The 26559-nt window shown below is 42.4% G+C and overlaps 2 protein-coding genes across 3 annotated transcripts in view; one reads left to right on the top strand and one right to left on the bottom strand.

The window, feature by feature from the left end:
- The first annotated feature begins 6645 nt into the window (after window positions 1-6645).
- Window positions 6646-14967, top strand: LOC308078135 (monocarboxylate transporter 13). Of its 2 annotated transcripts, XM_080419248.1 has the most exons (5): window positions 6646-6761; window positions 8607-8838; window positions 9273-9416; window positions 11633-12412; window positions 13163-14967. In XM_080419248.1, exons 2-5 carry the CDS (start codon window positions 8637-8639, stop codon window positions 13408-13410), a joined length of 1374 nt encoding a protein of 457 aa, XP_080275374.1. In that variant the 5' UTR covers window positions 6646-6761; window positions 8607-8636; the 3' UTR covers window positions 13411-14967. The 2 variants fall into 2 exon arrangements, with proteins under 2 accessions (XP_080275374.1, XP_080275375.1); XM_080419249.1 differs by lacking the exon at window positions 6646-6761 and having other exon boundaries at window positions 8766-8885.
- Window positions 14968-18780: 3813 nt separating this feature from the next.
- The window catches only part of usp43a (ubiquitin specific peptidase 43a), a 126065-nt gene continuing 118286 nt past the window's right edge, over window positions 18781-26559 (bottom strand). Inside the window, exons 12-16 of the mRNA XM_080448044.1 lie at window positions 26224-26343; window positions 24370-24634; window positions 23420-23578; window positions 21534-21695; window positions 18781-21073 (exon numbers count right to left, since the gene is read on the bottom strand). Of these exons, the coding sequence (XP_080304170.1) occupies window positions 19839-21073; window positions 21534-21695; window positions 23420-23578; window positions 24370-24634; window positions 26224-26343 (1941 nt within the window). The 3' untranslated portion in view covers window positions 18781-19838. The remainder of the gene's footprint in view (window positions 21074-21533; window positions 21696-23419; window positions 23579-24369; window positions 24635-26223; window positions 26344-26559) is intronic.

Below are 26559 nucleotides of genomic sequence, written 5' to 3'. Positions count from 1 at the left end.
TCCCAGAAACATTTGGCTTGAACCACTTATGGGTATTCACATCAAATGCATAAAGCTCATTGCAGTACTCGCCCCCCCAGATGTAGATTATATTGTCTATCAACACAGCTGTGTGGCCCCAGCGCTGGGATGGAACCTCAAGGGGATGTTCTCTTCCAGTTTTAACTGGGGGCAACTTCATCCAGCGCAAAGACACTGTATTGAAGACATGCACCCCGATCTGACCCATGCCGTAAGTGGAGTTTTCACTATCACCGTAGCCTCCAAAGGAGTACACGTTGTGCCCCACTGACACAGCAGCATGACGTGTTCTCTTTGGTCCTTTCAGATGCAAGGACCAGCGGATCATTTTAAACACCTGCACCACAGTGGTTAGAACTGAATTCTTCAAATGTTGCCCAGTACAAGATGTTGTATTGCGTGCGCTACAACTTATATTGGAACAGCGGCTCAAACGTCACGTGACCCTTGGCCAATCCACAAAGCCGATGGTTGGGTTGGCCAATCAGGGAAGCCGATGCTTCGAATATGGAAACTTGATTGCCTCAGCAACCTCAACCCAGGCAGACTCTGGAAATCTTGTGTCAAGCAGTATTATGTGTTATTGTATTGAAACATAATGTATCTCTCTCTCTCTATATATATATATATATATATATATATACATATACATATATATAGACATTGTGAAGCTTGCCTTTCCCTTGACACTTCATTGTCACAAACTGCCCTTCATAACCTTATTCCAGTGTGAGTGATTGACAAGTGTTAGCCTAATTTATTATGTTATACAATAGTTGTTTGTGTTAACAGATGACATAACAATGTAAGCATTTTATTTATATTTGGCTATGTACAGTACTAGAAGTTCTGCCCGCTACGCGGGCAGAACGTCTAGTGCCCCCCCCCCCAACCCCCCCAAAGAAAAAAGTGTTTGGGGGTACAAAATCATGGGATAAAAAAATAATAATAATACCCAGAGCGTCCCCCCCCCCCCCACCCTTAGGGGTCCCTGGAGACCCTTGGGTCTCCAGGCCGTGACCTACAGACACGGCGAAGGAAAACTGTAAAGCCACAGCCACACATGCAAGATGTTGCACATGAACTCTGCAGCCGCACTGAGGCGCTCCAACACAAACACACAAACATGACAAACAAATTACGTCCGGGCAAAATTAAGCGAGGGCTTGCTTATTTTGGGGTTAAAAAATCGTGGGAGAAAAATGTCCCCTAAAAAAGTTTTAAAATTTTTACTCCCAGGGGGTCCACGGACCCCCTGGGAGTCTTGGGGACCCCCACGAAACATTGCAGACCCCCGTGAAACATCGCGGACCCCATCGGCTGTTTTTTTTTTTTCATGAAGAAATGTCCCCCAAAAAAGTTTTTTAATTTTTGTAAATAATTTTTCTCCCAGGGGGTCCACGGACCCTCCTGGGAGTCTGGGACCTCCGCGAGACATCGCGGACCCCCGTGAAACATCGCGACCCCCGTGAAACATCGCGGACCCCATCGGCTGTTTTTTTTTTGCAATACAAAGCCTTGACTACAGCACAACAGATCTGTGTGTGTGTGTGTGTGTGTGTGTGTGTGTGTGTGTGTGTGTGTGTGTGTGGTGGGGGTGGGGCGGGGGGGACAGCCATGACGCAGCGTGTGACTGTTCGACCCTGCCGGTTCTCTGAATTTTTATTTTTAAATAGGCTCTGTCATGATTAATTAACCACACATATGAAGTGAAACAACTGAATTATATCCAAACCATATGTTATAAGTGAATTCCTTGCCTCAAAGAAGAAGTTTGAGAGCGTTTAATAAGCGAAAATAAGAAGTGCAGTAGTGCACCCTGACTCGCACAACCAACAATGGATGCCGTTCGTATTTTTTCAGGCTGCGAACTCGCCACCTGATTGGCCAACATTTGCTGTCAATCACAGAACGATGAGCGACGTTGCCATGTCCAGGAGTTGTAAGCGTGAAGTGGGTGTAAATTGGTTAGAGAAAGTGCGTTTAATAATATATAACATGTATAAAGAATATATTGAATATATGGAAAGGTCCATAGGCATAGGTATGTTAATATATATTATATAGATCCAGCGTGTCTGTCCCCATCTGTGGTGTTTTTGGCATCAACCTGGTGGCTTGTTGCTGGCCTTTTGTCTTCCGGAGGAAAAATCACGGAGCGGATTGCGTATTACTGTCGCGCAACCTGGCAACGTCTTTGAGGCTCCTAAAAGGTCTCACCTTCCGGTGTGTCGGTAATGTGTGGGGAATTTTGTGTTGGACGGATTTAATTATGGTGTGAGGGGGCAAATGTGTGTTGAGCAATGAAAAGTGGACGAATAACTGCGTGAATGAATTGCGCACGTTGTGACTGGTGTTGTAGTGACATGTGAGATGTTATTGTGGTTATTTCGCCGAAACAAATTATTAAAAATGAAGTGCCTTCAGTCGCACCACAGGAAGGGCTGACTTTCCTTAAATGTATATAGGATAGGCCTAATGCCAGCTATATCCTTTATATCAGAGGTGTTAGAAAGACTCCAAGCATAATATTAAGCTGATTATTATTTGCGTATTATTTACCACCTTAAGAACTGTGTTCAGAGTAATATGCACCTGCCACCTTAAATGCGCAATGCATTATGGGTCTTTCATTCATTCCAGAAGTAACAGCAGGGAGTGTCACCTGCTACAAACTCCTTTCTTCATTTGTACAGCACTGCAGTGCCAGTGTGCGTCTTTGACTACTGTAAATGCATTATTTAGTTTATATAGCTGTAATTCTGCTATATTCATTTACCATGCTTATATGAGAGTTACTGCCTTTTCTATATAGCCTCGCGTGGCCAGACAATATCACACGACACAAAGGCAGATTCGTCTGGAACCAGGCTAGTTTCTATATGTTTGCTGGTCTGACTGACAGTGATTGATCACTCCTTTCCTTTCATGTGAGTGTCTACTGCGTGCCTCAGGCTCAAGCACACCTTCCTTATATCTCTTCTGTGATGTAATGTCATGTAACATGTGACATTTTCCATGAAATTGTGCACGCACATTTCCACTAGGCCAGGAAGAAATGCCACTTGAAGATTTTCAAATCAGCCTCATGGTGGCGCTATAACAGCGTTTTACCTATAACTGCACCGATCTGCGTAAAACATTTTATGCGCACCCCCTAGAGGCCAAAGAAAATATGCCCCTAATATGCCTATCCCTAATGTTAACCTCACATAAACTGCTCTGCCTAAACCTAACCTAAAACCCATGCCTAGCTGAGGCCAAGAGGGGGACTCTTGCCCTCAGGACTTGTTTTTACATGTGTTCATGACTCAAATCAATTTAGTCAATTTACTACCAACCATGAGTGTAATCCCTATGTAACTTGGGTGGTATATACAGTATAGGTCAAGATTCAAGTTTATTTGTCATTTGTTTTCCATCTGCAAGCAGTGTTAGAAAAATAAACAAAATGTTTCTCCTAGTAAAAGACAGCAGAATTAATAAAAGAATAAAAACAGACAGTGCAGAAACGTACCCTATCGACCTGAATAAAAAGTCCTACAAACTAAGAATTATAAATTATTAATTATAAAAATAAGCATACCCAGATAAAAACAATGTATTAAAACTGAATGAATTTCATTCATAGTTCATCTCAACTATTTTGATGCATAAGAATGCATACACCTCCCAAAGTTCATCTACTAGGGAGATTTGAGTTCAAAGAATCTGATTGCCTGGGGAAAGAAAGTGTTCCTCGTACTTTCTGTCCTGGCACTGATGCTCCTGTAACGTTTCCCAGACGGCAGATCAGGCTGTGAGAGGGGTGGGTGGTGTCCTTGATGATGTTGGTTGCCCTCCTCATGCGTCTTTGTCTGTATATGTCTGCCAGAGATGGCAGCGAGGTGCCAATGATCTTTTCCGCTGTTCTCACAGGTGGTTCTCACTGTTTCTCTCCTCAGCTGTGCTGTTACCGTACCAGGAGGTGAAACAGTAGGTGAGAAGGCTCTCGATGGCACCTCTGTAGAACATGGTCAGGGCTGGAATGGGAAGGTCCACTTTCTTCAGCTGACGAAGGGGGTAGAGACGCTGTTGGGCCTTCTTTGTGATGGCAGTGGTGTTGCTGCTCGGGGCCAGGTTGTCTGTCAGCGGTACTCTCCCAGGAATGTTGTGCTTGTTACCCTCTCCACAGCTGTGCCATCTCTTTGGTTTTCTCTTTGTTGAGGGCGAGATTGTGCGTTTCAGACTCGGACAAAGTGTAGTGTGTGGGCATGAGGAAATCATGGAATGGTTTTAACTAAGATAATGTAAAAAAGGCTTTTTCCCTAATTCCAGTAGAATCTGACTTTTTATTTCACAACATATTCCCCCACTTCCATTGGGATTTATGGGGCGAATGAACAAGTGTGGCAACAGACAGAGTATTTGGTTTGGAACAGACCCATCTTGTCTCTTTCTGTCATTATGACATATGACAGCATCAGATCATGTGTCCCTATCCAAATCAGGTTCTCCAAGAGCCTCTTCTGTTTGTTTTTCCGGTGGTGTCACCAGCAAACTTTAAAATGTGGTTGCTTTTGAACCTAGCTGTGCAGTCATGCGTAAACAGAGTGAACAGTAAGGGGCTTAGTACGCAGCCCTAAGGAGATCTTGTGTTCACGTCAACAGGTTTTGATGTGTTGCTGCCTACTTTGACTGTTTGGACATTAACACATCAAAACCTGTTGAAGGACAGGATCTCCTCAGGGCTGCGTACTGAGTCAACTACCTACAGCTGAAAGTTGAGGGTGTCTGATGATAATGCTTTAATGGGCCTGAGGCCGGCCGCTCAACATACCAAGATACCAAGTCCTAACTAAAATAAAGTTCTGTCTCATGTGAAGGCCAGGCCCCTATAGAGCCTCAGGACCCCCACCCCCGTCCGTCCGTCCGTCCGGACATCATCCTGACTTAGATTCATGACCAATGCAGTCCAACAGTGTATCCATAATGAGAAACAGCTGCAGGAACATGAGCTATGGGAATCACACGGGTGAATGAAATCATGGGGATGTGATAGGATGCTGCCGTCTGTTTGTTCGCCGCTTCTCCATCTGAGTTTTGGATTAGTTTTCCTTCTCAAAACAAGGCACACGGCAACCTGGCTCCCCCCTACCTCTCTGACCTCTTCCACCCTCATGCCTCCTCCCGCTCCCTCAGGTCTGATGACGCCAACCTCCGGGTGGGCCCCAGGAGGAAGAAGCACCGAACCTGGGGCGATAGGGCTTTCTGTTACAACCCCCTCCCAGTGGAATGCACTGCCAAGAAGCCCCCACCCTCCCATCCTCTCAAAACCCACTTCTTCGATATTGCTTTCCCCAGCTAAATGCGCACTCCTTGTTTTATTATCTATTCAGCTTTTTTAACAAAGTTTATTCTTTTTTTGTGTAGCCTCTTTTTTTTTGAGTAGTAAACTTTGAGTGGCCTACCTAGAAAAACACAATATAAATCTGAGATATTATTATTATGATTCATGATTATTCAGGGTCAGGGATTGCTGAGCTGATGTAATCAGGACAACCCCAATTTCTTTCTATTTATAAGTATATCTATGACTACAGCATATGCTCTAAAAGTGTGAAAACCTATTGTTCTTTTCATGACGACGATTTGTTTCTGTTGTTATGTCTTGCTTTTAATTGGATTGCTGTATCTACCTTCTGCAAAACAAATGTATCCGACTGGTACAAATAAAAGGACCATGATGACCTTGTCTTGACCAATTCTCCTCCACGGCCCCCGCGATCGTGTCAGTGTGTCATGTCATGAGTTGGAGGGTTGTACCGAAATTGGTGACAGAACGATTTATGTTACTCCAGAGGTCGCTGTATCTCGAAGGCGAATTTACCATCGACGCAAAACACTCAAAAGAACAAGCTTCAGGGTGACTACTACGAGAAACAAACCGCAACCACCTACCAAATGTGTTCCGGTAACACTACCATTACCCTTGTGCGACAGCTAAGCCGCCTGAATTGCCCAAACTACAACACTGCGAGCTCTAGCATCATAATTCCAGTGGTGGAAAAAGTACTCACATTATTTACTTAAGTAAAAGTATCAATACGGCAAATGTAGAAATACTCTGTTACAAGTACAAGTCGGGAATTCAAAATGTACTAAAGTATTGGAATCAAAATGTACTTAAAATGCCATAAAGCACTCATTATGCAGAATGTCCCGTTTCACAAGTTTTCAAATCTTTTGGAAATAGCAGATACAGCAAGCCCACAATGCATCGTTGCGACACCTTGTGTGCTTGTAGATCGGCTATTTTCAAATGGCTGAAATGTATTGGGGCTGGAGTGGGTAGGCTAATGTATGTTTTGTAATAATAATCAAAATCAACAAAGTAACTATTAACTAAAATCTTCAAATAACTTTAGTGGAGTAAAAAGTACAATATTTGCCTCTCGAGATGTAGTGGAGTAGAATTAAAAGTACTGAAAAATGTAAATACTCCAATAAATAAAAAAATAAATACCTCAAAATTGTACTTAAATACAGTACTTGAGTAAATGTACCTGGTTTAGTTTCCACCACTGCTGGCGTCATAATTCTACGGGTCACACATTCCATTGTAACACGATAGGGTGGGCGGAGGGGCGTGTCCTTCCTTCCTCTTCTCCCTGGCGCTTGAGCTGCTGGACCAGAAATGTCACCTATCAGTCAATGGAAACAACACAATCCGCGGGGAATCGCCGAAGAAACACTCTCAGGTAAAGCGTATAAAGGTTGCTGGTCAACGTTCTTTTAAGATGTTTTGTAAGGGTTTAGTTTTTGTATATTATCAAACTGTAAAATCATGTTTACATGTTGCTAATCCACCTATATTCATTCATTATAGACAGAGTTCTTGTGCCAACTACACTGCCACAGTGCCACTAAGGTGCCAGCTGCTGGCACCTTAGTGGCACTGTGGCAGTGTAAGTTGGCACACTATCTGTAGGACAACGTGGCACAGAAGTCTGTCGGGGTTTAATCTATTATAAGCCTAACAGAAATAGATTTGCGTCACATGTTTAGACTACTACACTACAGCTATTATGCTGTGGACGAACAGGCAGCAGCAGCAGCAGCAGTTATCCAGAGAGGGTTTCATCATCACTGGTTGAACAATGCTCACATGTTTTACTTAAGTAAACGTACCAACATGGAGAAATACTCTGTTACAAGTATAAAAGTCCGGAATTCAAAATGTACTGGAGACAAATAACAAAAGTATTGGTATCAAAATGTAGCCTAATTAAAAAAAACAAAAGTATAAAGTACTCATCATGCAGAATGTCCCATTTCACAAGTTTTCAAATGTATGAAATGTATACAAATCTTTTGAAAATAGCAGATCCACAAGCTCGATGCAAGCATTGTGAGCTTGTAGATCGGCTATTTTCAAATTGCCGAAATGTATAGGGCTGAAGTGGTTAATGTATGTTTTGTAATAATAATCAAAATCTAGTAAGTAACTAAAGTTTTCAAATAATTGTAGTGGAGTAAAAGTACAATATTTGCCTCTGAGATGTAGTGGAGTAGAAGTAAAAGTATAGAAAATTGGAAATGCTCCAGTAAAGTCATTGTACCTCAACATTGTACTTAAGTACAGTACTTGACATCATATTATCTCTGCACAATTTGCATGGGATATTTTAGATAATTCCCTTGAGGTTTAGTGAGGTTTTACACTGCACATTAGGCTGTTCAGATATATAATTCATATATAGCCATTGTTCCAAAAAGGCATAAGAAAAGCAACCCTTTTGTTCTTACAATATAAAACCCTTTAGTACAAAATAATAGAAATAAATGAATAAAAAGGAAAGACTAAATAAGTAAAAATAGAAAACATTCAAGAGTTCCAAACACAATACACTTACATTTAGAATGTATAAGCCTACCTGAGATTTGTCTACCATGTTTTGTAAATGGTCAAAAAAAAACAAAAAAAACCACATTTTTGTTTCTCTTTTCAATTAGCAAAGTTAATTACACATTTTCATTTAATTGCCCCAGCTCTTCTAAAAATGTACCCATTTGAATGATATAGATTAGGTCTGTTTTTTATAGTATTTGTCCTCGCTCAAAATCTTTTTACCAAACCCACCAGCTCTCTCGAATTCCAAACGACCGGCAGGAACAGTGTTATAAGCAGATTAGAATCCATTATAAGTATGTTTATAGTGCATCATAGACATGGGATGCATATAGCAAGTGTTACCACATTTTCTTCTTCATGAAATTACTCGTGCCATTGTCAAAGAGGTTTTGTAATCAAGTGAACATTGTAAAGAACTACTGTTTAATGTCTTGAGTTGAAATTAACTTCCCTCCTCCCACAGATTCATGTGGCTTTACCTGCTGTAAAGCCACATGACTCCTAGACACAAATTTGCATTCTTTTTTTTCACTTCACATGCTAAGGCATACTAGTCTATGGTTGGGGGTGGCAAAAGGGGGATGAGCCAAGTGTTTCTTATTCATGTGGGACAGAAGGTCTTTTTATGCTGTGAGAATTGTTTGAAAGGTGTTTATTTATGAATACTTATGTGCTGGTTGGTTCCTGATAGCTACATCTGCTGGGGGAACAGCTTGATAGGATGAGATCCAGGAAAGTGGACCCTCCTGACGGGGGCTATGGCTGGGTGGTGGTCGCCTCTGCCTTCCTCACCATGGGCCTCACTGCTGGGGTCATGAAGAACATCGGCTTGTTCTTCCTGGAGATTCAACAGCATTTCGGGGTCCTGAACAGTACTACCTCTTGGATCACCTCCATCACGATAACCATGTTTCACTTAGGAGGTAAAGAATGTATCCAGCAGAACTTGTGGGTGAGACAGTTTCTCCAGGTAATCAGGATTGTAATCAGGATATATATATATATCTGTCATATAGGGGTGCAACAGTTAATCAAAATAATTGATTTAATAGGTTATAAAAAAATATGGATAATTAAAAAAATCTACTTGATTATTGAATACTTTACTAGTCAAAGATGTAAACAGCACGGAAGTACAGTTGGGCTAAAAGGATAACACAAAAAATCCTGGGGACAGTTTCCATTGTGGTCCTATGGCCTAATAATTTATCCCCATTTTGGGCATGGCGAAAAGTTTCCAAAAATATTCTGAAACTGTGAAAATAGCCGATCTAAGTCCACAACGCGTCGATAGAATAACCGCGATGAAAATAATCTACAGTTGCAACCCTGCTGTCATATTTTGTTTTCCTCGCAGCTCCCGTGGCGAGTGCCCTGAGCATGAGATTTTCCCAGAGAGTGGTGATCATGGTTGGGGGCCTCCTGGCGGCCTCGGGTATGCTGCTGGCATCTCTGGACCTCAGCCTGCCCTGGATGTACCTCAGCTTAGGCATTCTGCAAGGTAAGGACCCCTTGTATCTTGCATCATCCCCAGGAGACGCTGCGGTTTTGAATTCTCTTAAAAACAGTGATAGCACACTACTGCATCTGCAATACACCTTAAAGCACTGATTCTCAGATGGTCCTTGAGGGGATTTCAGGGGTTCCCCGCTAATTGATTGATGGTTAATAATAGGAACCAAATGGACCATTACAGGTCTGTAACTCAGAGAGTTAATTTAACTCGGTTATATTAACACTTTTACATTTTACAGTATATTATTAGGGTCCCAGATATAAAAATCGTATCAAATGGGGATCCGTGGGCTAATGCATATCAAACTATTGAGTGTCCTTTAAATTAAACATTTTGAGAATCTTATATTAATTTAAACATTTGTCACTTTTGAGAGTGTGCAAATGAATTGTGATTTTGGTAGACCCTCGGCATGGTCCTAATAGTAATACTTTACTAATTTACTATGGGTGGTGACTGGTGAGTGATAATTTAGTTTGAAGTTTTCCTCGGAGCAAGCAGCTGAGCAAGCAGAACAAGATGACCTTATCATACGACAAGTTCAAAGTTAATTACAGACAATGAGGAATTGTGAAGACTGACCAAACCAACACATAGAATCTTGAGTCTTTTTTTAAATTTAATCAGGGTAAGTATACAGAGGGGAGAGGGAAGCTCAAACAAAGCCAACACAAACACAAATTCTTCCCGGTCCGGGGTAAGTCCGGGGTAAGTCAGAAAACAGGCTTCAGTCCTATAAAGTCCTAAGTTGCCTATGAATGAGAAATAAACACAACTTTTTACATCTAAGCAACAATACTACACGTCGAAGAATAGTGGAGAGTATCGCTTACCGCCTGAGCACGGTGTCCAACGAGGAGAGCCAGTGAAGACTGAGACAGACTGAGCGGCATTTCATAGTCAAAACCTGATCAGCACAACAACTCAGCGCAGCTGTCTCCAGCTCTCAGCTGTCATCATCACATCAGGCTGATTGAGTAAATTAATTGGCACGGACCTGAGCTGCCCTAGGGGGGCGGTGCTGTCTGCGGTGCTGAACTCTGTCTGTAGCACTGGCTCGCCTCGCTGGAGTGCTCACCTGTCTGGTGGTTAGTGTTGATTTTGACAGCAAATTTTGATTCAGTTTTAGTCAGTCTTTTGAATCAAATTCCATTTAGTTTTAGTCATATTTCAGTCATTTGCTTTTTTTTTTACTGTTAGTCTAGTTTTAGTCGACTAAATATCATAAGATTATTGTCGACTAAATCTACAGTTGATTTAGTCGACTAAAATGTATTTTGGCGGTGCCTTGATGCCGTTGTAATGGCTGATTTTACACTTGGTTGCATGCTGAAAATAGCCGATCTACAAGCTCACTGCGACGCGTTGTGAGCTTGTAGATCTGCTCTTTTCAGAGCGCAACATCTGAGTGCAACCAAACATAAAATTACTTGTCTTTTAGTTCTACTGGATCTCTTCTCCACTAGTCACTCACTAACATTTTAGTCTAGTTTTTATTTGTTGACGAAATTGTCAATATATTTAGTCTTAGTTTTAGTCATCGTAGCTTAGTTTTTATCTAGTTTTTATTTGGTTTTCGTGTGTGAAAAAAGGTAGTCGACTCCCATTTTTCGTCATAGTTTTAGTCGACAAAATCAACACTGCTGGTGGTTTTGTTTTATTTGTTTTATTTATTCGCACAATAAAAACAGTACAAAGGTAACATTATTAAATGACGCAGAAATACGTGCAGGTGAGAAAGGAAACCCATATTATACTTATACAAGGTTCTCACCTAAAATAATAAACAAGTAGGAAGTTAAACATTTCGGTTTTTTTTAAAACAGAGGAGCAGGAGTGGTTCACCAGCGAGATTCCACAGAATACACAGTATATAGTACAGGAAAGTGGGCAGTGGACAGAAGATATGAGAGATGAAAAAGAACAGAATGTACTAGGACAACAAGAAATAACAGAATGGAATAGGAATACAACAGATCCATCTCGTATCGTTGTGCACAGGCGCAGCCGCGAGTAGATGCTTTTGCAGGTGAGAGTGAATCAACAGATGTACGTATGTACTTTATTTACTGGTCAATGTCAGACCCATAAATCTCATAACAAAATGTAACCAAATGGACCCGTAAAGGTCCCATTTGGTCCCATTTCATCACACTCAGAGTACAATTAACACGGAGGGTTTTACTGTGTGCTATCTCTAGGAACAGGGATTGCCTTCTCGTGGATCTCAGCCAACAGCATGGTGAGCCACTACTTCTTACATTGGCGTCCCTTCGCCTATGCCCTGGCCAGCTCAGGGGAATGTGTCTTTGCCATCATGTTCAGCCCCCTCTTCCAGTGGCTCATCGACGCGTACACCTGGCAGGGCGCCCTGCTCTTCATCGGAGGCTTACAGCTCAACCTGTGTGTCTGCGGAGCCCTCATGAGGCCCCTCGAAGCCCCCGCCCAAAGAGGCGACCTCGAAACCAAAGACGATCTTCTCGACTGCCACGCTCCAGAGGAGAGGAGGGTTATCTTCCAGTGGTCCCTGCTGAGAAAGCGTGAACTCCTCCTCTACATCGCGTTCGCCATCCTCGCGGCCGCGGGGTTCTTCATCCCGCCTCTCTTCCTGGTGCCCTTCGCCACCAGCCTCGGCATGGAGCATTACGCCGCCGCCTCGGTCCTCTCCATGATGGCGTTCGCCGACCTGGTGGGCAGGCTGACGTGCGGCTGGCTGGCCAACATGAGGCTGATGAGGAACCTGCAGCTGCTGACCGGGATGGTCACCATGTTGGGCGTGGTGCTGTTCCTGCTGCCCCTCAGCCAGAACCACTGGGCCTTGTTGGTGTTCACCTCGCTGGACGGCTTCCTGTTCGGCTGCGTGGTGGCCATCCACGTCCCCGCCATCGTGGACATCGTAGGAATGGAGAGCTTCGACAGTGGCCTGGGGCTCTTCATGCTCTTCAGGAGCACCGGGGGCTTCATCGGCCCACCCGCTGCTGGTGAGTGAGCCTCTGACTGTGATCAGTACTGTCCGTTTGTCTGTCTGTCTGTTAGGGAAATAACTTGACAATAACCGGGCGGATATTAATTACAATTTATATATTGGCATTTAGCACTCATCCAGAGTGACTTAATCCGCTTAGACCTGGAACAACAATACGTAACTATACCTTTCAATACGGGAAACCCTTTTGGTGTAGTTGCTGCTGTATACAGTATAGCAACATTATGTGTTGTAATTTATTTGAATAGAAATGTTAGGTCAGCGTTTTTAGAATCGGCCTCAGGCCTAAATGGGTTAAAAGTGAATGATCAGTATAAGCAGCATGAGCTCTAGTCAACATACAAAAGGATAAGGAGTGAAGTGTTTGATCAGCACAATGCCCCAAAGAGACTTTTGAGATGTGTGTTGGCCACTATTAGGAAATTGCCTTGTTTGTACGCTATCTGTCTATAGCCTTTGCACAGACACGCAAGTATGAGGACAGAATAGGATGAAAGGGTCAAAGTTCATGGTCACAATCCAAGTCAAAATGACATATTTGGTCATAACTCAGGAACCTCATTTGCACAATTTAGTTTTATCATGAAACGTTTTATCATGAAAAGGTACATTGAATTGGATAAAGCTTCAGGGCCATTTTTCACTGCACGTTTACTTGCTCCTGAATGAATAGTGAATAATGAATAGATTTATTTATTTATCAGACCATGTTATCTCCTATTTCCTGTCTTCTCCCTGGCTGCAGGCTGGCTGGTGGACCAGACGCAGGATTACGCATCCGCCTTCTACTTCTCAGGTTTCTGCCTCGTCTCCTCGGCACTGTTTGTCCTCCTCACGGACCTCCTCGTTAAGAAGAGAAATGTCAGAGGCACGGAAGGTACAGAGGTCGGCGCCCCAGCCCCAGAATACATCATAAGGACGTCAACGGACGAGAAGAGCGGAATGGAGGAGTCAGCACATAGCGTGCAGGACAACGAGAACCATGTCACATAGTTAGCATGCTAACGAATGAATGACCCGCTGAGAGCTGTCGAGTCAGAGCACGAACGGATGTTTGACGGATGTCTTCTCATGGCTCTCACCTGGGGGTGAATCTACGTACAGTATAATACAAGCTGTCAGCAAATGGTTTGTGCGCATGACCAAAGATTGTTAAGACGTTAAAACACACTTGTATTTCTTTAAATTGGAGTCAGTGACACACTTCTCACTAGGTGATGGGGAAGATTTGTTCTCTGCGTACTTTTCAAAACGACCCCCCCCCCCCAAACAAACAAACAAACAAACAAACAAAACAACAACAACAAGCTTAGGTCAGCGCCAGCGGTCATATGCTACGGCACTTGATCCGCCAAATCGGTTCTTTTAATATCTCTACTTTTTCATTTCACCCTGAATTGTAATATCACAATAATTGTGTATTATGACTCGATCAGTGTCATACTTTGAAACGTCTCCATTGAGGAGAATAGTGCTCGGTAACAGCCCAGGTCATAGTACTTCAACTTGTATGTACTCGTTGAGACTGGGAGGTTTTCCCACACAGATCAGCTCTGTTCACAGCTGCCTTAACATACCTTAAGTTAATTCTGTCGCACTGAATAGGATTGTACCAGTCCAATGCCAAAGTGCTCATTATGTGTGCCTAAATCTACTGTCGCAATGTGTTTCATATCTACAGTGTACGTATGCAGCCGATTCAGTGTTGATGGAATCACTCAGGATAATGGAGATGAATGAAGTACTATGAACCCACATATCCATTTGAAAGCTAGTGCTTAATGGAGAGAATATAGCGTCTCAAACCAGGCCTTATCTGAAAAGTATACTGACATGACCTCAGCAATACAAAGGCGTGGTATATTTTAGTTGTAGTAAAAGTGTCCTTGGGTTGTAAGTGACAACGTTATAGTTTTAACTGTGTTACCTGTGGGTGGTGTACTTTATCTTACAGATGGTATAACATGTCTGTTGTGTGTTGGACTATATATATGGACACAATATATATTTTATTTGCAGACTGTCATGTACTGTAACAAGATAACTTGAAAAGTTAGACAGTACAAGTTTGTGTCAATATATCTCTCTATCCACATAATATTACAGGACATAACATTCTTTATGATCTCCCAAAGATGGACTTATTAAGCCTTCATGTTTCTGATGTCCTGAATGTGAAATGTCCTACATGGAAAATGTATGTTGTTTGACACTGTCAGAGTACAATTTAAGGAATGACATTTGCATACTTTAGCACTTTACTTCTTAAGATACTGTGACTTAAAATACAGTTAAGTTATTATATACAGAATGTATTTTGTGCCAGTTGCTTCTTGTGCACATTGTAAGCAATACATCACTGTTGTTTTAAATGCATATTCTCTGTTCAGATTCGTCCTGTAATTCTCATACATACACTAAATGAATACTCACATTGGAAACAAGCATATCTTGGGCACACAAGCTTATATTAGTATATCACCATAACATACAAACTTACTTAGGTACTTTGACATTTATACCAATGTATAGTTAATATTATACTACTTACTACTATAGTTAAACTAGTACATACATATTTGCACAAACTGCACAAGAGTGAATGGTGAACAGTCATGCATTGTTTCCATCAATTTAAGCCTTCACAATGAACTAACTTTAACCTTTATGTAAATATTTCTGCAGCATTACGCTGGTAATACCTGCCCTGTGAATTAAGGGGATGAACTTGCCACATGAGCTCATAGTTCTGCTTTGTAGAACAATGTAGCTGGACAGTTCTTGTTACAGTAATGGATTAAAGGCCAATTAAATGTTGGCAACGGATGACTTGTTAAAGGCAAGACACTCCTGAAAATGTTGTAGTCTCACATATATGTTCCCTGACATCTAATCCTGCCTGTTGGCATGAGGTAAATCACTGGTCCTTAAGTACTGCCATTTCACTCACCGTTCACAGAATGCTTAAAATGCCCATTTATCCTCCATGTTGGAAGAACCTATGGTTGCTACAGTATGTGTTGATATGTGAGATACAGATACTTCAACACAAACTTAATAATTTGGGCTCTGATTACTGGAGCTTCTAATCAAGGTGCAGTGGGACAGTAACTTCAGGATTTATTGTTTTACCTGCTCTTTTGAAAGTGATTACCTAATAGTGAGCATGCCCAGCAAGAGGCCCCTTCCTGGGGCAGCGTCGGGGCCGCGAGGGGCCCCAGCCTGGCTGGTTCTTTTGAAAAAGATTAAAAAGCGCATAAAGTGTTCAGGGCCCTCCGGGATCAGGGCCTCTGCCTTCCTGCCTCAAGGAATTTTCCACCATGAGGTGGCATGCATCCTGGAAGAGAGAGAACTACACAAACATTCTGTGCAGGGCCTCTATTGCCACTGGGTGGCAGTGTTGCCTTAATTCCTCTACGTTTGCGCACAAGTCTCAGATATATATTTTTAAATACATAATTTAATTTTGATGTTTTAAAAATGGAACCAAACTCTGAAAGACACATTGACAGGTTTTGACAAGCCCATTTGATGCCTCGACTGTTACAGCCATGGTTGCCAGAGAGTGGGGGTCATCTGCACATCTGAACACAGCCATGCACGCACACGCACACGCACACGCACACGCACACGCACACGCACACGCACACACACACACACACACACACACACACACACACACACACACACACACACACACACACACACACACGTGAAACCATAATCCCCTTACGGAGATAATGACAGTAAAACAGCAAGGGCAAAAAAAGCTCTAAATAAATCTTTCCTACCAATGTTAAGTTTATTCTTTGTCTCATGTCATCAAACCTTCTCAGTATAGCCTCTGTATTCATTTCAAAATCATTATGGATGACGTTCATTATTTCTTATAGGTATGTAAACCACTGAATGAATGCTCAGCAGAGGCAGTGGATAATTGTATAGTTGTAGTTTTAGTTAGTTTTGTTATACAGTTAGTGGTCAATACAATCCACTGTATACCGTAGCCTACACTGACGTCATGGGGCCTTTGAATTTAGGTACAAACTATGCACTGTGGAAACCACCAGTGAAACCAGATAGTTTTCAACAAACGCACATGAAGGTTTCTGGTTACTGTCAACTTGGGACAAACCTTGATTTGTTTGATTTGATTTCCAGACCTTAAATATATACGGTAGCCTACACAAATTAAGACAACATGGGATTGGGGATGGGGACTAACCTCGATCTTATTTGTAAGATAGAAAAGGACCACCAGCAGCAACTTGTGCTGGAGTACACTGTGTAGGCTCAGGGAGATCAAATATAACAAACGGCAAGATAGGCGCCGTTTCAAACAATACATTATGCACCACTTCATGCCAAATGTGCAAATACAATTAACCAGTCAAGCAGAATAGTGGTACACATTTTTTTAATTGTTGTATTGAATGATCACACAAATAAAGGAAAAGCTCAATTGTTGCATTATAGTAGCAGACTTGCCACACCCTCGTGCAGAGATCATATTGCACTTGAGTTCAACCGGATACTTCAGCATTTCCCTTCATTTCAAATAGTCCCAACCCATGATTATAATGGCCCATGGTTATCAACCATGGGGCTAATCCTTCAAATGGTCTTTAGTACATATACAAACAAACACACACACACACACACACACACACACACACACACACACACACACACACACACACACACACACACACACACACACACACACACACACACACAATGCCTACTGCATATCCATATATTTACAAAGCATTTATAAAATGTATAAAAGCCGTATATAAAACATTTCAACCCACATTTGTACAAAATAATTAGCTAGAAATACACCTTTCATTCATTTTCTTTCCCAATGCACCTGCTTAGATTAGTACAGTGAACATTTTGCTTGTTTGGACATAGAGATTGAGCCACGGGTCGGAAATAAAAACTAATATATATATTGATTATGAGCAATGCAGTTCTGTTATCCCTGTCTGACGAAAACTGTAGTGCTTCACATCAAAATAAATCTCTATTGGTTTGGTGTTAACCTCTTTGTCTTCAAGCAGACATAAGGAGAATAAAAATTAATTGAATTGCTCGACATACTTATTTTTACTCCCATATCCTGGACAGTTCCAACCATATTAATGAACTCCTGCAATGTCCCATAGCCAAGAAAGAGCTTGTGCCCTTTATCTGGGATTTCATATTGATGCATACTGCTGGGCTGTAGTTCTTTCTTCAGAACGAATTGAAAGAGATGGAAACTCTCTGGTACCCAGGATGATTTTCTGGCAAGAACGGTGCATATTCTGAATCAGAATGGGAAGAACTATTATATAGGTCATTTAATATATAAACATTTAAAATGTCAAAGTGGGAAATATTATCTAAATACTAGGAATGCCATGTACTGAGTGGTGCCCATCTTTAAGGCCTACATGTTATGAGCACAGTTAGCACAGTGGTTGTCAACGTGATGCTGTCATTCATTTCTTCATTGTCCAATTTCTGTGCATAATGAACAATTAATAGCACTTACAAGTTGAAATGTGCAAAAATGCCTACATAAGACATTCAACTATTGCTTAAACATTTGAAACAAAATAAAAAACATGTCACTGTAACTGTAACTGAAACAGAAGTATGATGTGTTTGGTTTTATGGGCCGTGTTAGTTGAAACACAACCAATGGTCAACCTTCATGAGGTGTGCCTTACAGGCTGAATTGACACAATACACTACACAGGCACAATTATACATCTTTTAACAATTCATAGCAAAATGTATCTTACCACCATGGCCAGTTACAAGAAAGAGACAATATTAAGTTAGCCTCTAAAAGCCCTACTAGCTGGCCTAGATGCCTACTCTAATCCTTGCACTCGGCCAGACAACCTGGCAGAAGGGTGGCGCTGGCTAGAGGAGAGGCCATGGAAGGTCACCAGAATCAGCAGGGTTCATCCTCCGAGGAGCATTAAGATGTACAGCAAATTCCACAAAGCCCATTTCAATCATCCAGCCAATAGTTTTTGGGATAACTTGTAAGACAAAAAGCTTGACCAGCTTTGCCATCCTTAGCACCCCACACACCACTAGTGGAGCTAAAAACACAGAGATACATTTTGCCATGAGAACAGCTATGACACATGCATTGGTCTTAGTGATGCATATAAACATATACTGTATGGTGAACTGCTCTACCAAAATCTACTGTCCCTGAAACTCAATTACAATGGAAGTTTGCAAATTTAGGGTGATATACTAGCAGTTTCCCAAGTAACAAGTCAGTATATCTCAACAGCAGTCACTTATTGTAGGCGGGCGGGTATTTTCCTCTTGTAGGGAGGACTTGGCAATAAAACCAGCCTTTTAAAGTTGCATCCCCTTGTGGACATAATGGGTGAAAGTATACCAAAACTAATGGGGTAGTGTTATTTTTATTTACCTGGCAATTATTACTGGAGAAAACACATTCTGTTTGTTTCCCTGCAAAGGAAGAGCATCATTACCACTCTTCACCGAAAACCAATGGATATGACAAGCAGCTATCAATTGTGCTCCAGCATGGAATGGTAAACTTTGTAAGGAGTGTTAAGGAATTTTTTTTTCTCAAGAGTGACAAATCATAAAGGGACTCAACTGTGTCTTGAGTGCAAAAAGACAACAACGCAGCAGCGCATTGAAAATAGCGAGATGAACTCTGATTCTCCTTCTGTGATAAGAAGTGATTATCGATCTACCGATATATAGTGGGTGTAAGGGAGTGTGCGTCAGTCAGTCAGTCAGAGAAATGAGAGAGACACGCTTCCAGTGGTTAACAGACATACACAAACACTCATTGGTCTACACTGCATATTGTTATATATGTATATATGTTTTGCTCAGGCACTTATTGTGTAAGTAAAATAAAAATAGAATAATAGTAAAAAATAAAGAGTCCTTCTAACAGCTGACATAGCATGTCAAGGTGTTTCTTTCTGGTCATACGTACCAGACATAAAAAAATCCTTCTTTATATATATCTCTAAACTACATGGTGCAAACCACTTGACACAAGTATATTTTCTGTGAACAGAAAAGTGCATCACTTCGACTTACAACCTCTATTGCTTTGATCTGTGCGTCATTCAGTTTTTAATGGTCTAAAACGATCTGTATGGTGATTCGCTTGAGTCCTGTAATTATGCTACCGTGGTATTGTGTGTGTGTGTGTGTGTATTAACCCGATTAAGACCTGGAACGCATCTGTGTCACTTTAGATTTCTTTGGCTATTCAAAAATAGCAGATATACAAGCTCATAGCACGGCACCGAGCGCCGCGCTATGAGCTTGTAGATCTGCTATTTTTGAAAAATCTTGAAATTATTTTTTCTTTTTTTTTTCTCCAAAAAACTGTTTTCGCCTCAGGTCTTAATGGGTTAAAAGCTGGATTCGGGGACTGTCCTCTTGCTGCGTCCCAGGGAGGTTGTGCTGTAGCGAGTCGTGCTACCCTGTAGCAGGGTGCTGTAAGACGGTTTGTCTGCCGTGAGGCTGCGTGGGGACGGCGCCGCAGACATCCCGTTGCGGTGCAAGGACGCTGTCCTGCGCATGCTCTGCTCTGCCTTGGTGGGTATGTTCGAGGAGCTTTGAGAGCGCTTGATGTCGGCCACACCGTGACCCACCACCTTCCCGTTCACCTGTTCATCGCCCTGACGGCCCGTTGATCCCCTGGACCTGCTGCCTCCTTCCTTCCCGGCTCCCGCCGCCACGCCGCCGTTCGACAGGGACGACCTCATCGAGCTCCTCGTGCCTCCCACCTCACCTCCTCCCCCCCTCCCCGATTCGCCACCGTCCTTGGACCTCCTCGTCGAGTCCCTTTCCTTCTTCAGGAAGCTGCCTCTGAAGAAGGAGAGAAGTCCCTCGTGGCTCTTCGGCGGCTCCTCGGCTTTCTTGGACCTCGGATCTCCTCCTCCTTTGTGTTCTCCTTGCCCGTCGCCCTTATCGTCCTTCTCCCCCCTGGTGCCCGCCTTTCCCCTTCTGAGAGTTCCGGAGTCACGGAGGCTGGAAGCGCCGGAGCTGGACTGAACTCCTCCGGCACTGGAACTCCTTCTTATCTCCGTCTCCTGGGAGTTTTTGGAAGATCCCTGTGTCCTGTTGTCCTTCCTCCTGGTCAGGGTGTTACTGCTGGAACTACTGGTCAGAGTGACGACGCCCCCCTCCTCTCTCGCTTGGCTCCCCTTGGTACTTCGTCTCAGGCTGGCCGTTTTATCCGAAGGCCTTCTCTGGCCCTCTGGCATCTGCGGAGATTCCGGCGACAGCTCTTCTCCTCCCCTGCCCATGCAGCTCAGGCTGCCGCGACTCGGGGATCGACCCTTTACCCCGGCCTGGCCCTCATGAGGGCCCTCCTTGGCACCTGTCGGTCCGGCCATCAACGTCGCAATGGGGTCCTTGGTGCAACGTGGCCGGCGGCCAGACTCCAAGTACTCCACAAGCTCCGCAGGGGCAGAAGGCGGATCCGGGTGAGGCGCCGGGTCTGGTTTTCGTCTGCCCTTGGAGCCGAAGGACCAGCGCAGGGGAAGCACTTTGCTCAGGGTGTCCTTGGCCTTGGTCGGGGTTCTCATGCTTACGCTCCGGCCTTGGAGGCCCCTGATGAATGGTCTGCTCTCAAAACCACCTGATAGTTAAGAGAGAAAATAAAAAGATGTCGTTTATTTTATTCTGTACTGGAAGCTGTTTTAACTGTCATCTATTTTAGCTGAACACTTTTTGTTCCTTGCTACTGCAAATTCATATCACAGAATTCTGAGCTTTCTTCACACAACAACAGATTATATCACAATAGTGAAAATACAATGCTGAGATACAGTATAAAGCTGGTATTACGAGGGGGAAAAGAAGAAAGAAAATACCCCACACAATTCAGGCCTTCTTAATTATATTCAGTGGTGGAAATGGGCTTCCGACATCCGTACATAAATATATTGCTGGACAATCAATAACTCTTTCAGGCAACACTAACCATTAAAATACACCAGTGATGCATAGGTCACTAGGACAAGATCCTGCAGCAGTACCAAGCAAAGTATTACTTTGAAAAGAATTACAGCCTAGAAGGCCAAGGACTTGTGATGTACCTTTCTCCTCTTTAGGGGAGTTGTCATGAAAGACAGGAGACTCAGGGGAGTCGGGTAAGGAGGATGGGCAGGTGGTGGAGGAGCGAGACACCAGGCTGCCTCTCTTACTGTCCCCTGCCAGCCGGATGAGCCAGTGGTCTGACATGGATGAACTGGTGGACCCTGAACGAGAGAAAAGGCAAGGAAGGAAAGGAGTGAGAAAGAGGGATGGATGGATGGATGGATGGATGCATTGGTTAGACAGGGGGTTAAAGGGATAGTTCACCCCCAAAATGACTTTTTTTCTATCGATTAGTCACCCCATGGAGACTTGAATTCATGGATATTGTTTTGTTTTTGTCGCATTCTTAACACATTGAATGCCAATCGCGTAGATCTACGCGAACCTATTTAAAGCCGCAGCGTGCCAGTCGCGTAGATCTACGCGAACCGCCGATTCCCATTGATTTTGCCCCAGGTGCACTTTCCGAATTTTTTTGATCCATTTCCGTTTCCGGTTTCCGGTCGGAAACAGAATTATTCGGGTTCCGGTTTTTTCGATCGTATCCGCTTCCTGTCTGGGATCCTGTTTAAAACTCGATTTTCTCGGTTGTTGTTTTTCTCCTCGCTGATCACTGTTTATGGTTGATCGGCTGTATCTTCAAGATGGCGGCACGGATTTGGAAACTATTTTCGCTGGCCGTTTCTCACGGATCCGCCGTGTGTTTAGAACCAAATGAACGCGCACTTTTAACTTATTTAGCGAGGTCTGTGGCGACATGAAAAAAACAAAAAAACAACAATAAAACGCTGGCACTGGTGAGTACATTATGAGATTAAACTCTGGCATGGAATGTGTTAAGCCAATAATTTGATGACCGGCAGCGGTTCCGGCAGGAGACACAAAGAGTCTCCTTTGTGTCTCCTACCGGAACCGTTGCCTACCGGTCCGCTGGTCATCAAATTATTGTCTTAGTAATGCGATAAAAACAAAAAAATATCCATTAATTCAAGTCTCCATGGGGTGACTTTTTTGGGTGAACTATCCCTTTAACTTATGATAGAGCAATATTTTTTAAACAGGGACTAGTACGATGCATATTAATTAACAGTAATTAAAATGTAAATGTGGCAGAGTTAGACAGGGTTCATATTCTAATTTATATAAACATGAATATTCTACATTCAGTCCCTGTTAGTTTAAACCGGCAAAAAGTTTGATGACACATTTCATTCAATATTGTGCCACATTGCACAGGTGGGCTAATGGAGGTTGACTCTCTGCTCATTTCTACTCAGGTATAAGTGAACATAACACAAATATAACAGTGATAGAAATATTAATAAAAAAAACAATGGTGTAAAGTAACTAAGTACATTTACTCAAGTACTACACTTAAATACACTTTTGAGGAAGTTTTACTTTACTGTAATATTTCCCATTTTCAATACTTTTACTTTTACTCCATTACAACTCAGAGGCAAATATTGTACTTTTACTCCACTACAGTTATTTGACAGCTTTAGTTACTAGTTACTTTGCAGATTTAGATTATTATTACAAAACATGCATGAACCACTTCAGCCCTGCAGTATATACATTTCGGCCATTTGAAAATAGCCGATCTATAAGCTCACAATGCGTCGCGATGTGAGCATTGTGAGCTTGTAGATCTGCTATTTTCAAAATATTTTTTATACATGTTGAACTTGTGAAACATGTGACATTCTGCATAATGAGTACTTTACTTTTGGTACTCCCCTGTATATTTTGATGCCAATACTTTTGTACTTTTACTCAAGTCAATTTTGATTAACGGACTTTTACTTGTAACAGAGTATTTATACACTGCAGTATTGATACTTTTACTTGGAGTACTTTTTCCAACCACCAAAGCAAATCTTACCTCTGAGGGAGCTGCTGGCAGACCAGGGGGGGATGGTGTTGCGTCTCTGGTAGAACAGTATGTAAGCCCCCTTGGTACACACCTCCTCCTCAGGCACCAGGTCTACACTGCTGTCATCATAGCTGTACCACTGGCCGTCCACAGAGTTCCTACAATAAGCTGGATTACACCATAAAATATTTATAGATTCCCCAAGCTCTTCATTTTAAAACCTGGCATCCCTATTTTGGGCATGTCATTATGGGTGAACATTTTAAGTGCAATTTCAGAGCGGTAGAAAGCACTGTTTTCCAATTAGTTTGACCTCAGAGCACATGTAACTAACTAAGTTAGTCACTATATAGCACATGACTTGTGTTCTGTACAAATCATTGTACAAGTACAGTAAGAGTCTGTCATTCACGTACTGTAACTCAGTGGTTCTCAACTATTTCAGGCCATGACCCCCCCCCAAGATAAACCCTATTTGAACTGGGGACCCGCCAAAATAATCATATTTGAACCGGGGACCCCCCATCCTGACAAGCAGTTGGAATTACATTTAGTTTGACTCGGTTCCACAGATAAATATTGTGAAAATAGCAGATCTACAAGCTCACAACGCCTCGCAACGTGAGGCGTCGTGAGCTTGTAGATCTGTTATTTAAAAAAATGTGGCCTCTTTCTTATATTATTTGACCAGTGTTTGACCAGTTTTAATAGTATAGTTTGTTGATTACTTTTGATGCAGTAATGGCATTTTTTCTTTCTTTTTTCTTCTTTAAAAAAAATAAATATTTTAAGTAAAAAGGTCTTAAAAGTCCTTAAATTGTCATTTAACTGTCATCCTGGGACCCCCCCAAAATCCCCCCCTGGGGGTTCCGACCCACAGGTTGAGAACCACTTCTCTAACTGACCAAATGAATAAATCAGACAAAGTTAGGAAGTAAAAACATCTTTTTTTTTCATACCAGTGTAATGTCCTCCGTTCATGCCACCGTGGTGGTTGCACACGGCATAGAGGTCGTACAGGTAGTCCAGAGGGAGGCTCATGTCGTGGGGCTGCTGGTTGTGGTGCTGGCCTCCTGAGGAGGAGGGCTGCTTCCAGGCGGGCGGCCAGGCCCCCAGGTTCAGGTTCCTCATGCTCTGGCTCCTCTTCACTACGTGGGGGGCCATGTCCAGCCCCGCCAGGGGGAAGCGCACCAGAGTGGAGAGCTTATTCCTCCGCTCACCCACCTAAAAAATGTTTTAGTTAATGACATATAACACATTTGTTGCTGTCAGGTGGAAACCTTGTACCCTATGTCCAGAACTGTTATGTAACAAAATAACCTTGTGCTGTTCCATTGGATAGTTATTATTTAATCACAAGCTCTTAGTTACTAGGGGTGTAACGATACAGTAGCTGCATCGATGCATCAAGTTTAATTTCAACAATCGAAGTACAGCATATCGATATGTAAACAGCAACATATCGTATCGTTTGAACTTGTGTCGTATCGTATCGTTTTGCAATGCAAATAATTGATTGTATCGATGATAAGTACTTGTGCGTTGTATTTAGCAATTTTAAGAAGAAAAAATAAAAAGAGGGGTTTAATTACTTTTACATTCCATATCGCTACACTTGGTCTATAGATAAATGTGTGTATTCTCTGAGTTCATGTCAAGGTGTGGGTTTGTCCATAATGTAATGGAAATACATGGAAATACAAGTTCAAAAGTTCAAATACAATGTCCATGTATTTGCCAGAGAATCACTGTGTTTACTTATTTATAATCATAATAATACATGTTTCCCTTAAAAAACCTGCGCTATCCACACGTTTCACACAGATTAATTACTGTATCGATTTTAAATCATTGAATCATATCGTATTGTATCGTATCGCCATGAATGAACCAATATCGTCTATGTATCGTCTCAGTTATATCAGTCTCTTGGATGCATCAACATGCTAGTCACTCGGGTCTCTTAGCTGAACCACAAACTAATCCCAGGCCCTAGACTGTGGATCAGCATTCCTCTCCCTAGCAGATCTGTTCCCACCCCTGTTGGGTCCTTTAAGTCCAGGCTTAAAACTCTATTTCAATCAATAGCTTTTAATTCCCCTTGATGTGGCTGACCGTATCATTGGTAGTTTTATGGCTTTCATGTTTTGTCTTGACTTGATTCCAAGGCAGCTGTAGTTGACAGAATAGATTTGAAAGGACAATAGTAGAAGGAAAGTATTTTCTGGTGTCCAGGGGAGGGGAAACAGCTTTTACGGCTTCACCCAGCAGATGGCTGCTCAGATAGCTCAGATGCGCACACATCCCATGTGCTTCAAACAATCTCGCTGGTCTTGTATTGCTGTTAAACTTGAGCTCTAGCATCCCTATTCTGGGGGTAACATTCGACAAAAATAGCATATCTACAAGGGATTTGGTGTAGAGGGTAAAAAGTACATGTATAGGGTGGTCTAAACGCCAATTTATGCTTAAGTGTCGAAAGTCACGTTGCACGACAAAAACATTGTTGTGGAGGACGTCACAGTGTCACGAACCTCTGGAAAAGTGTAAGGATGCAGACGCTTCATTAAATGTCGCATACTCTGAATGGTTGGGAAGACGAGGTAAGCTCTGCTGCCACGTAGATGCGTGAGAGTGAGACCACATTCACTTCCCTCGTTTACATTTTCTGCCAAAGCTGTCAGCTGACAGTATGAATGCACAGAATGTTGTGAGACACGTATTGCGATGTGTCGTTCAACACATGTCTCTCCAAGCATAAATTGTGGCTTAAGTGGCTAACAATGATGAAAGGAAAGACAATGCTTCTGTACCTGTCTGAAGCGCTTGAGATGAAGGATGAGGATGTCAGGGAGAGTCCATAGACTCATCTTCACCATGCCCTGCTGAAGTTGCTTACAGTGAGGGCACTTCCAAGCATCATCTGGAGCAAGCTGAAATGAATCAATGTCATATATTCAGCATCAATAATGTTCAGCATAGTGTCTTTGTGATGGCTCAATACAAAAAGCTTGAAAAACACTTGACCAGATGCATAATAATAGTGACTGTGACTCCAATTTCAATGAGGGAATGACAATAAACCCTATGACTACGATTGCTATTATGAAGAGTACAACTGTAATTTAATGTGTGTGGAAGAGAGATTG

The sequence above is a fragment of the Gymnoscopelus braueri genome, assembly GCF_963280865.1.
Source record: "Gymnoscopelus braueri genome assembly, chromosome: 2".
Classification (NCBI taxonomy): Eukaryota; Metazoa; Chordata; class Actinopteri; order Myctophiformes; family Myctophidae; genus Gymnoscopelus; species Gymnoscopelus braueri.
Note: the sequence above shows the minus strand (reverse complement) of the source record. Positions and strands in the feature narration are given on the sequence as shown.